General features: G+C 32.4%; 1 protein-coding gene across 1 annotated transcript in view; it reads right to left on the bottom strand.

The window, feature by feature from the left end:
* Nucleotides 1–11904, bottom strand: part of NAEGRDRAFT_70700 (dynein-1-beta heavy chain, flagellar inner arm I1 complex) — a gene marked incomplete at both ends in the record, with an annotated part of 15722 nt that extends 3818 nt beyond the window's left edge. The window contains 3 exons of the mRNA XM_002674221.1: nt 40–9767; nt 9807–10022; nt 10401–11904. Of these exons, the coding sequence (XP_002674267.1) occupies nt 40–9767; nt 9807–10022; nt 10401–11904 (11448 nt within the window). The remainder of the gene's footprint in view (nt 1–39; nt 9768–9806; nt 10023–10400) is intronic.
* Between the last annotated feature and the right edge of the window lie 1590 nt (nt 11905–13494).

The following is a 13494-nucleotide window of genomic DNA, read 5'->3' as shown; positions in this document are numbered from 1 at the left end:
GAGTTGCTTTTCAATGAGTTTCTTGTCAGCATTTGTAACTTCATATTGTTTACCTAACTCTTGCAATTCTTTTTCAAATTCTTTTAGAGACAGAGTTGTCTTTTCAAGCTTAATTTGATATTCAGTTGCTGCTCTTTCGGCCTTTTCAAGAGCTTCTCTCTTTGGTTTCACACTTTGGTAGACTCTTCCATACTTTTCAATAGCAATAGCCCATTTAGCAAGTCCAATAACAGCTCCAGAGGCAGCTTCAATCTTTTCCAAATTATTAAGCTCGTACCTTTCGATAGCATTATGAATAGTGTTCACCAATCTTTCTGTCATTTCTGATTTTGGATATTCAATCAATGAGTTCAAGAATTTCATTGGATTTGACATTTGATTCTTAATACCTTCCCAATTTGTTTCTGCCTTCTTAAGGATAATCAAAATTACGTTGAAAACATTGATAACTTCTTGGGATGGGTTGGTATACTTTTTGATTTCATAAATATCATTTGGATCAATATTCTTGATTTGTTCTTCTGCTGCTTCAAGCAGTGGTTCAACCTCACTAAGTTGTTTTCTACTTTGTTCTTGTAACTTGTTTGCCTTTTCTTTTTCACTTTCAATTTGAGATTTTTCAACACTAATTTGACCTCTAATATTGTTACTTTCAGTTTGTCTTCCTACAATGTGATCCATCAAGTTGTCGCATTTCTTCTTCTTTTCATCAACTTCTTTATGTTGTTTATCTAATTGGACAGTCATCTTCTTTATAGCAATATTGGTGTTTTCAAGTGTCCTAACACCCAATTCATTGTCTTCAACAGCCTTAGTAAACTCTGATTTCTTCTTTTCCAACAAGAATACAAAGTCTTTAACCAAGTTCAAGTAATTTGATGGAGTAATAAAATTGACTCTTTGAGTCTCTGCTTTCATCTTCTCAGACATTTGTTTGACGTGCTTATGTACTTTGACAAAAACATCAGAAATTGTGTCTCTAAATGCCTTTTGTTGTTCATGAGGCTTATTTGAAGAAGGAGAAGTTGGTCTGGATTTTTCAGATGCTTCATCCTTTTGGAGGAAGTATTCTACATTACTGATATCAGTCAAGAAAGATCCAGAAACCTCTCTAAGAGCTGGTTCTGGCCATTCATTAAACCAATCAATGGTTGAATATTTGGCAATTGCTGGGAACATTCTCATTCTCATCTTGAATAATTTACCAGTAGGATTGAGACAAGTGATGACATGAATATTGTTTCTGACTTTTTCAATAAAGTATTGATAGACTTCTTCCACCAAATCATTACAACCACTAATGATAGCTTCTCTCTTACAAGTGTCATAAATTGTTTGTATTTCTTCACCACTGAATAGATTTGGAATTTCTCCAGTACTTAATAAGCTGTTAACATTTTCAAACATAATGTCCTCAGTAACTGAAGAGTCAGAAAACATTAAAGCAATTTCTTTACCCTTAAATCCAGCATCCCAATATATCTCCTTGATTGTTTCTTGGAATTCTTTAAGAGAGAATGTTGAAGAAATTTGGAACTCAACAAGTTTGTATCCAATCATGTGTGTAACCAATCTTGAGAGACTTTGACGACCACTTCCACCTACACCAATTAAAAGTGCATTACCTCTACTTTGTTTGAGAATTCTATAAATTCTACAAATGTGTTCAATAGCTTCATGGAAGAGAACAATTTTAAGAGGAGGTTTTCCAGACTTATCATTATATTCTCTAATTCTGGTATCTAATTCTTGTCTTACCATTTCAACTGATGGCATTTCTACATAACTTCTCTTGTCATGGAACATTATTAAATCACCAAAAAGAGTTGGTTTGTAAATACCATCTGAATCCATAAAATCAGTGGTTGAGACAGTCGGAGCTTCGGCACCTGGTGAAGGTGATTGGGATGGGGCTGTGTTTTGGACTTCATCATAAACAGCACTATACAAACGTCTCCACTTATATCCAAAAACATCTGATAAATGTTCTCCAATCTTATCTCTAAACCACTTTCTATCTTCTTCATTCGAAAGTCTGTCGTGGAATACTCTATAACATTCATGAACCCATAATCTCAAGGTTTGATCCTTGCTGTCAAGAGATTCATGGTCAGCAAAAACAATTCCTTGGAAAACTCTTGATAAATCTTTCAAGTTGAATGTATAGTGACTCTTCTTTGGTGTTGGTAAAAGGTAAGAAACAACAGATTTGAATAATCTTAATGTTGCACTTGTTAATTCTTCAGTAATGGATTTGGCTTCTTCTAATTTCTCCAATCTTTGACTGATTAAAGTACCATAAATTCTACTGATTTGAGCGTCTGTTGGTGCGGTAATGTTAATAACGTTAAATCTAGTAATTAAACGGTTAGAAACTTGTCCTTCTGGACCCATAGCAGCAAGTAATTGAACTTTCTTTAACTTTTTGACTGTACATTTGTTTCTATCATACCAAAGTCCATAGTCAATGTATTGTCTAATCAATTCAAGAGGTGCTTGAGAACCAAATTCATCCTTTTCAGGCATATTAAAGTCATCAGCAAATATAATCATTTGTTTTCCTGCATATGGTGTGTATGTGTCTAATGACTTTTCAACCTTTGATTCAACTAACTTTTGCACAGCAGCAGATTCAGTCTTAGCACATAAAGACATAGCACATGTGGTGTAATGTCTTTCATCAAATTGTGATAATGTGGAGTGAATGATTGCTGTTTTACCGACACCATAATTACCAGTAAGCAAAACTTGTTGATTAGATTTAAGTAAAGCTTGGATAATGAAAGAAGATCTAACTGTATCAATTGTTGGTACGATTTGTTTGTGGAATGGAGCGCCATTTTGCATCTTCCAAGATGTGTTAACCCTTTCATTCCAAGGTCTCCACAATTTGCTCTTTGAATCAATATAGTACTCATAAACAGTATCAGAACTTGGGAATTGAGGATCATATTCTCTGAATAAAATATCCATCTTCTTTCTTCCCTCTTCATCAACAGATGCACCAATAGTCCAAATTAAACAGAAAACAAGATACTTCTTAATTAAATCTTGGTAAACTTCCAAATCAGAAGGATCAAGTCCATTTTCAACTGTTGCCAAAGCATCAAACATAGCACAGAAAGACTTTACAGCATGTGCATCAACTAAATGAACTAATTCGTGTTGTTGATTCTTTTCATCAAGAACTCTTTGGATATAGTTCTTTTCCAAGAGAAGTTGGCTCAAGAATTCAATGATAGTATCAGGTGTAGGATAACCAATCTTTTCTTCGTACTTCCTTCTTTGATTAAACCAACTCTTCAATATTGGTTTCCATCCCAACTCATTAGAGTTAAAGTAAACCATACCACATCTACTGATTGTACCAGGGGAAGCAGATTTCACATCTGATACTTCAAATAAGAGATTAATATTTGGTGTTAATGGAATTCTATCACCACTAATTAAAGTTAACATTTTGGTATCATCCAACAGAGTATTCATTGATTCAACCCAAAGTGTATCTATTGGACCATCAAAAACAATCCAATGATGTTTGTTTTCTTTTGAGTCTTTAACAGCTTCTCTAAGGATAGATGAGAATACACCATCTTTCCAATCTCTACTCTTATCATAATTACCATAAAGTTCATCATGATTCAAAGATTTTGGATTGATAACATATTCCTTGATATCAGTTCTGAAAGCCTTACTAATAGAGTGTTGTAGAATCTTCCAAGTAGTTGATTTACCAGACATTGTATCACCAATCAACATGACACCATGTCTTTCAGCCAAAATTTCTTCAAGTTGAACACATTTTGAAATGATATAATTTGAAACTTGATAATTTTGCTCAACTAAGACCTGAGTAATGGCATCTGATAATGCTTGATTAACATTGTCAATAAACTCTTTGTTAGGGAACATATCTCTCATGATGGAGTTGAAGATTGGAATGTCTTCTGGTTTCAATTTTGGAAGATTCATACTTCTACAAGCCATCATAATAATTAAATCTTCATCCTCTGTTAATTGATTCTTTCTATATTCACCGGCAGTACTTAATAAAGAACATATGTTTCTAAGACCAAAATCATAGTGAGGTTGTTTGGAGAGTTGGTCATTAAGAAGACCATAAATAGTTGTAATTTTCTTTGATAATGTTTGAGTATCCTTAAATCCTTGTGAGTAAAGTTTGATTTCACAAATCAAAGAAGAATCTGGAACCATCATTGCAACTGGTCTGAGAAGAACCTTCAAATTATCTGGTAAATCTGTTCTTCCGACATAGTTAGGATTCATGGTAACGAAAATACCACAGGTAGGATTGATCTTGATATCATTCCCTTCAAAAATGAAGCTCTCAACACCAATTGAAACAGCGTTCAAAATTTGAAGAATTTGTTGTGCAACAATTGAAAGAACATCGAGTTCAAGTCTGTTAAATTCATCAAAACATGACCAAGAACCTGTTTGAACAATACCTGAGAATGTTTTTGCAATTGATTGATAATCAAATCTGTCAGAGCAGTTGAGGATTAAGGTATGTTTACCTACAGCCTTGGCAAGGTCTTTGACAGTTTCACTTTTACCAGTACCTGCTGGACCTTGTGTGCAACCACCTTTCTTCAGTTGTAAAGCTGTTGTAAGAGCCAGGAAACATTTTTCTGTTAATGGTGTAACAACAAGTCTACTACAGTTACCAATGTACTCATAACCATAATCAATTTCATTAGTTCCTTGCTTGACAATGCATCCATCCTTTTCTTCATCCCACTCAAGTCTCATTTGTTTTTGCCATTCAAAGTCATCACAAGATGTTACCTTACATTTGATCAATCTATCAATAACATCTCTTGCATGAACTTCGAGAGTAATAAGAGCAATAACTTTGAGTCTGTCAAGTGACTTCATATCCTTACCCATAGAACTATAACTTGTAAGATAGTCCATCCATTCTGGTTTCAGTCTAAGTTTGAGTTCCTTCAAAATCTTTGATGGTTCTTTTTGCTTTGAAAGGACGTTAACAATCTTCTTAGTCCAATATAATTGGGAAGACAAAAGCACTAATTGACCAGGCCATTCCTTGATCCAAGACTCTCTTGAGGACTCTTGTGAGTAATTCTTAAGAGCTGAAAAACATTTCAAAATACCTCTCTTAATAGATGCTTTCATAGATAATTCAACTTGTGAAAGCCATTTTTCAACATTTCCTTCAAGTGGGACTGGGTGATTGAATTCCATTTGTTCTCCCTCTTTACTAATAAAACTCTTGGCAAAGAATCCAAATTGACGAGAATCACTGGACTTTTCAATCTTCAACATCTTAATTCCTTCAAATAAGTTAGATAAGTGACGTTGCATGGCATTAGGATCTTTGCTTTGACCCAAAATTTGAAGCAAATCATCATCAGACAAGAAATAGAATCTTGGGAATTCTTGTCTCTTCAATTCTAGATAGCCATCTAACTGCTTTTGGATTAACTCAAGTTTGGAATTCATTTCAGAAAGTAAGATATTAATGTTATCTCTCTTAGCAATAGCGAGTATTCCTCTATTATCACTCAAAGATTTCATTAAATTCTTCCAACTAGAGTTTACGGATTTAAATACACCAAATTCATTATGTAATTGTTTTTGAATATCTTCAACATCAAAAATGTTAAGTAAATAGATCCACTGTCTTTGAACAAGCAATAGCAAATCGATAACTTCGTTAATTTTTGCCAAAGTTTCTTCCCAGAACTTGACATCACTTTGGAATGATGTTATAAATGGATTTAACTTCATACCACCAAGTGAAGCAACATTATCATCCAAATTAATGTAAATAGGTTCTGTGGATTGTAATTTGAAATAATTATCCTTATATGGGACAATGTCTAAGAAAGTATTAGACCAAATATCACTAATCTTCTTAATTTCTTTTTCTAAAATTAATTCTTGACTTGCTCTATTAGAAATGTTTGTAATATCATCTACATAATTTTCCAAGTTGAGCTTGAAAATCTTTTCCAAGTTAAACTCTTTAGAATTCTCCTCAAAGTCTTGTTTTATAATATCCTTGAGTTCAGACCAGTGTCTCTTTCTCATGGCTTGATTCTTAAGCTGTTGAATTAATGGCAAAACTTTAGCTACAAGATTAAGTTTGTCAATTAACCCATTGAAAACTCCCCAATCTCTGACCTCTCTTCCCATTGCTGTGAGCTTTGATGATATTCTTGTGGAAGTTCCTTCCATTTCCTCAATGTTTAGCTTTCCAAAGAGCGTATACTTCCATTCATCATAAGTTTTGTCCCATTCACTCTTGAGCACCCAAACTTTTTCAAGTGATTCAATGCTCTTAGCAACATCTTTGATTTCTTTGTATTGTTGTGGTTGCATGTTGAATATCTTCAAACCATTCTTAAGCTTTTCTTCTTCTTTCTTCTTAGCTTCAACTTTATCACGGAAAGAATCAAGAACTGCTTTTGCTTCTTTAAAGCTGTATTGAGAAGAGAAAGGTGCTGTATTTTCGAACTCTCCTTTGAGTTGAATAAGTGAATTTGCAAAAATGTCGATATTTGCCCTCAACTTCATACGGAAAGTTTCTTTTTGATTTTCTAATTCACCTCTTGCCTTTTCAATTAGTTCTTCAAACTTGGCGCTGTTATCAGCCAAATTATCGAGATTGTCTTGTTCACGGTCATCAATTTTGACATCGTAATTTCTCAACAACTCATATTGCTCATATAGAGGAGTGAAACCAGCCTTCTTCTTTGGATAATCAGCGTCCATTCTTGCAACAAGTTCGATTTTCTTTTCCAAAGCTTCAAGATTTCTTGGTTCCTCTCGTAATCCCTTTCCATTCTTTTCGAAAAGTTCATAATTCTTATCAAGCTCTTTCTTGGTGTTACTATGCAAGAGATCAAGAAGTTTAGATTGCCATTGATTACATTCCATGAAAAGTGTTTGTTTAAGTGGAGCAAAATCAAGTTGCAAATAACCAATGTACATTGTTGGATCCTTATTTTGAATTTCTTGGTGAGCATCTCTATATTTGTTGATTTCTTTCTCGAAAGAGCCTGCATTACGGTTATGAGGAATACCAAATCTTCTGATAAAATTGTCCTTATCCACACTCCAAATAGATTTGAATGATTCTTTCCATTCATTAAGATTTTCTGAAACTCTTGTGGTGATAGCATCCATTCCTTCCATAATAGAAACAATTGATTTGATAATATCAGGATCAAGTTCAATATTCTTTTCATAGTAATTTGTAGATCCTTCCTCAGGAATAAACAAGTTAGGATCAATTTTATCCTCTTCTATCTCTGGTTTGTCCTCTCTTATATGTACTAGGATTTTCTCCTTAAGAACCCTCTTCAAACGAGGCACGACAGTAACAATCTTGGTTGTTTCACCGTTTACGTTTGTTACCATTGTCATCATTTCCTTGATATTTGGATTTAAACCAGGATTGATTTCATCTTCATTTTCTTCTTTCAAATCAACTCTAACAAGGAACAATGGATTTCTATTGATTCCACCTCCTTCATTATTTTTTTCAGAATCAACTCCATTAATAGAGTTAAGAAGCTTTTGGAGGGATTTTTTGACTGTCATTCTCAAGGACTGATCAATCTTAAGTTCAACATTGTCAACAAAGGCCCACCATTCCTCGAATATCTCTGGACCTCCATTTGCAAAATATCCATAAAGCTTAACCATCATATTTACAATATTTTCATGACACTTAACAAGTTCATCCTTTACCAGCTTTCTGTATGATTCTTGTTCTCTTTCAAACTCATTTGTTTCACCATCATATACTTTCTTATTTTCAATTTTAATCAGTAATGTATCTGCCATTTTCTTACAATTCAAAAAAATTTGTGTAACATTGTGCTTAAAATCGCAAATAATTTCCTTAACATCTTTGCACTTCTTCCTTGATTCAGTAAGATAATGCTCGTTATGCATTTTCAATGTCCAACCCAGAGTATGTAACCCTGGAAGAATTTGCTTATCAATTTCTTTGATATATTTGACAAACAACCTAGATTCTTGCTCGGATAAACTGGTAATAATACTATTATAATCCCTAGCGACTAATGCAACATTTTCTCTGTACAAACGCATTTGCTCGGCATAGCAATACATTTCTAAAGCCTGTTCATTAATATCAAAATTAGAAAATCTTTGCCAATATTTAACTTCTTCAAAAATGTTTAACAAGCTTGTGTCAAAGTTGAGTTTCAACATCTTTTCAAATTTAACAAGCAAAGGAATTTCTAACTTATAATGAAGCTCTGGCCCTGAAAAAGAGTGGTTCCAAGATTCAAACATAGACAACACATGTTTCTCTAAATTTGAATATACTTGTTGATATTTCTTTTCAACTTCCTGATGTTCCTTTGTTCTTGGTAAAAAGTGAGCCTTATTCAAGTAATCCTTATCTCTTTTAATTCTGTCTTGAAGTCTTTTAGCCCATAAAGCCGAACCAGAATAGGTTGGATAAATAAATGGAACAGGAGGGTTTTTTCTATGTAATTCAAAAGATTTTTGAACATCCTCCAGCTCTTTGATAAATTTCAAACATATGAATTGAGTCTTGGTTTCAATACTTCTCTTAATTGATTCTCGTTTTGCTAAATAAGAAAAAGCTTCCAACAATTCAATACCATTTTGCAAGTCAGTTACAGTTTCAAAAGCGTTAGTAATAACCGTTTGCATCATAGTCTCCAAATCCTTAATTCCATTCTTGAATTTCTTGTAGTCATCATTCCAATTAGTTGATTTAACATCCAAAATTGGATATTTGAGATTACTCAAGTCGTTAATTAATTTTTGGAAAGATATTCTGATATCAACAAAACTCTTTGTCACCTCAGGTCCTTTAGTACCTCCAAACTTTGGTAAACCATTCTTTGTATTATCTATTGATGCTGTGAAACTTCCAAATTGTAACTGGGCTTCACAAACCTCAAGTAATTCTCCACATCTTACTACAAAAGCATCAATTTCAGAGAAAACACTACTCTTATCATAATTAAATGCATCACTTTCGTTCTCTTCTAATGATAAATTTTTCCAGTAGTCACCAGCCTTGATACTTTGGTTTAAAATTTCCATGCATTGCTCAACATTTCCATTGAAAATATCTGTCAAAGAAATCTTGGCTGTACAAATGTGAATAATTTCATTACTGATCTTTTTAAGCAATCCAGATATTCTTTCAGATGTATTATAGCTGTTAGAATTAGAATTAATTAATTGAACCATGAATAATATTTCTGGTAAAATGTCTGAAATCATTTGTGGACTTGCTTGCGCAAGTTTTTCGCAAGGTTCTTGCAAAGTTTTCAAGTATTTAAGATTATCCAAGGCTTCATCTGAACCTTTTTGAATATCAGTCGATAATTTCTCAAAAGTACTTAAATATATCGAATTAGATAGAACTGTAACTATCTTCTGTACATCTTCTCTTTGGATTTGCTTTTTAATGTTAATAAGGTCATCTGCTCTGGATCTCCAATATTCAATTTCCGACAATGGTCTAGCATTATCACCATGTTCTCCATATGAATCCTTTTCGCTAACAACTTCTCTAATTTGGGAAGTCCAGTGCATCAAAGCGATTTCTAATCTTTGAATTAAATCCTTTTGGTTTTTAGCATTTTCTAAATCAATATCCTCATTTGGTACGTAAAGTACTGTTGATCCTTTTGATCTATAATATGTTTCTGTTAAATATGCCATAAATTTGTGAAGTTGAGATAGGAAATCCTTTTGAAGACCTTAAGAAATGTTAGTTAATTATTATTAAAAGAACCTACTTTCTGGCCAATTAGATTTTGCTTCCATAAGATCTGGTGTAAAGTAATTTTTCATCAAGTTTAAGAAATCTCCGAGTAATTCGTGAGTGAGGATACCATATGACATGATTGTCGAAATATTATCCAATGATATCACTTCTTCACTAGGCTTATCCTTAAGTATAAAGAGCAAACGATCCCAAACATTCTTCTTAGCAAGCTCATAAGTGCCAGATACTATGTATTGATTATTATTAATGAAAGCGAACAACAAGAGATTTTCATCATGAATCAGAAATTCTGCAACAACCCTTTGTGCTTCGGGTGGCCATTGTACTGATGTGTCTTTGTGTTTTGTTAATTTGTCTTGAATGACTCCTTTCATCCAAGTAATACTCTGTTGGTCCGCCAACAAATGTCTATTATCCTCTTGTAGGTGATTTGGTTGTTGGAACATTTTTTTGTAGTTTAGTTTTACCAAGTCTGCAAAATTTTGGCGCCAACATTTTACCATACAAAACCTACAGTATGATATTGTCTAAAGCAATTTCAGATTGAAATCTTCAAAAGAAATTAGTACAATAGCTATTGAAAAACAACATACTTAATTTTTACTCGTGAAATTCTCAATAATAATCTTTTCGAGTGTTTGTGTTTTCCTTCTCGCTAATTTGAATGCCTTCCTGAATTTGGTCTTTTCTTGTTCATCAACAATAAAAGATTTAAATATCTTTTCGTCTGATTGTTCAGTTTGGTCAAAAGCTGGAACATTTTCCCAAAACTCTAAGGCACAATACATGGTTGTTAATAAAAAGTCCAATTCACTTCCTTCATTTCTATAAATTCCATCCAAACAGAAAGTAACTAGAAACCACATATCACTATTAAGATTATGAGGACAAGCTTTCAAAACTAGATAAATTAAACAACTTAATAAATGATCTGATGAGAATGCTCGATCTACTTGTGTACAAATTTCAGATACTCGTTTAAAAACCTTTTCTACAATATAAATTTTACCATATGGTGTCTTGTACTGATTGAGTTTTCTTAACAAGTGAATACACTCATTCCAAGCTGCTTCTTCATTTTTATAGAAATCATTTGGTAAACTAATATGTTTTGGTTCCAGCACATTTTGGAATAGTTTAAGCTTTTTGTATAATTTTGTATCTTTTTCATAATGAACATTAAATGTACCATCAACAGCTATTATTTCAAATATCAGTTTTTGAATACACTTTTCAATATTTTGTGAATATTTAGATTGTTGATCTTTTGTTATTAGAGAACAAAGGTCATATAATTCTAATAAATTCTTTGAATTAATGCCAATATTTGGCTCCATTTTAAAGTATTTTAATAAGAAAGTATTAATTTTCTCGGAATAGTCAATTAAAAATTGCTTATATTCGTCAATAGGCAATAGTTCATCATTATAAAATAATGGTGATAAAGTACTCGAATATTCAGTTAGATTATAAAGATTCAATGAAATTTGAATTAAGCTTTCTTGTGTTGTTGGTTTTTGAGTAATTGTATCATCATGTTCCACAAAAACAAAATCACCTAATCCTTCTTTTCCTTTCATGGATCCACTAGAACTTGTAAGTGACAAAGCACCTTTCAAAGTAGATGTTACAAATGTTCGGATATTAGATGTTGATGTTTTAATATTATCACTAACATTTTTAATATTGTCAGTAAGAGGAGTTGTTATATTACTTAATTGAAACCAATTTGTAAGGGGAGTCATTAGATTAGATCCTCCACTCGATAACCATCCTGATCCTATCAGAGAAGAATTAGAACTTAATATTGATGATGGTGAATCCGATGATGAAGGTATTGACTCGACTGAAGTTGGTGATATTGATACAAATCCATCATGATCAGCAATATCAGACAACTCTAGGTTTGGTGCTAATTTAGTACATGATGATGTTGTATTGTTAGTGTTGTTGTTGTTGTTGGTATTATTCGTAGGTGTATTATTATTCGTTGGTTGATGATTAGAGTTGTTGATAGTGGTTGTTGAAGATGAAGGCTTTTTAGAAAAACCTATCAGAGAAAGCAAAGGACTTGCTGGGGGTGATATTATATTCGTTAGGGAAGGCATTTTGTTTAAAAAGACAACTTTACGAACAAGAACGTTGAATATTCTTCTTAAGCTAATAAAGGTTTCTTTTTTTCTTTGGTTCTATTCTATGTAACATGGTTTGATTGTTAATTGAACAACTACTTTGAAAGTCATAAATCATTCAATCTGCTTCAGAATCGGAAACGTTTTACTTGATGGGAAGATAAAGTTGTGCCACACAACAAGAAAATTACTAGTAATTCTCTTCGTGATTGTTTGATGGAATTAAAAAATGTCAAAACACCACAAAAGATAATAGTTTTATAAGTGATGCTTCAGAACATTGTGATGTTTGTCTCGGAATTAATTTAAACAAAATAGGACGTGAAATTGGCAATCTAATTGGAAAGAAAATAATGATCACTTGAAGACACATTCCAAATCTGTTCTTCATGTGCAAAATTGTTTAAATTACGAAAGTTGTGAAAGAACTTTGCTGAAAAAGAATCAAGAATCAAAGCATCAACCACTTCTTCTACAAATTTATCAACAACATAATAAGAAATGCTTATAAATCATCAGATCACGATCCAATAGTATATGAAATGGGCTTAAATACTGTGGAGGAAAGCAAAAAACCAATTTACTTTTCAATGGAGACTATGCGAACTTTACAATCTAATCAAAGAGGATAGATTTATTAAGCTTTGAGAGGAGCTGATTATGCAACTATTGTGAAATCAGTAGTATCACGTGTAATTGTTGTAAAAGTATATAGTATGAATCAATTTACAAACTGTAATTTTGTTGATAGTTTACAAATGGTTAAAGAATTCACTGCCAAATTACCAACAATTATGAGATATTCCAAAAAACAACAAAAAATGTTAGAAAAGAAATTGGGATCCCAATTTACACCTATTTGGAAATGATATTGAGGATGTACACTTCGCATTGATTATTTGAGAATTATTTGAGAATAATTTTGAAAATTACTGAACTCTACCAAAGAATTCAAATGATTTATTGGCAAATTTTATTATTTGGCAAATTCAATGTTTTATAAATCCATTTCTGAAATATACTGTTCCGATGCACTCTTTTCTCTTGGTGGTGATGTTAGAAATCTTGGTTTGTAACATAAATCTTGGGAATTATTTTAAAAAAGTCAATCCAGTTGGTTCTATCAACAAGCATCTTCTTTTAATAGAGCAATAACCTCACTGTGGTTCCCTGTGGGAAGTTGTTCTATTGTTGGTATCAATGATCCATACGTTGCGGTATCAGTTGTGTTTTGTTTGCTTAATTTGTTTGAGGCTTCTGTGCTGTTTTCTAGTTTTCGTTTCATTTTTGTTCTAAAATTTTGATTAGTTTATAGCTTGCTGGTTTTTAGACACTAATATTTATTCAGCAATTCTATATTATCGAGATTTGTGCTCACTGCTTGTTTTCACTATGAACTAGAACTCACACTGTTTTTACATTGTGAATTTCACAAACACTTTTCACGCAAATTATACTCATATCTGAGGAATGTAAATTAAATTTCAAACTGGTTCAATAAAGACAAAATGCTCAAATAAAAATATTTGATTAAATTGTCTTCTTTGGAAGAATTAACCAATCAAA

Source organism: Naegleria gruberi, assembly GCF_000004985.1.
Source record: "Naegleria gruberi genomic scaffold NAEGRscaffold_41, whole genome shotgun sequence".
Lineage (NCBI taxonomy): Eukaryota > Heterolobosea > Eutetramitea > Acrasida > Naegleriidae > Naegleria > Naegleria gruberi.
Note: the sequence above shows the minus strand (reverse complement) of the source record. Positions and strands in the feature narration are given on the sequence as shown.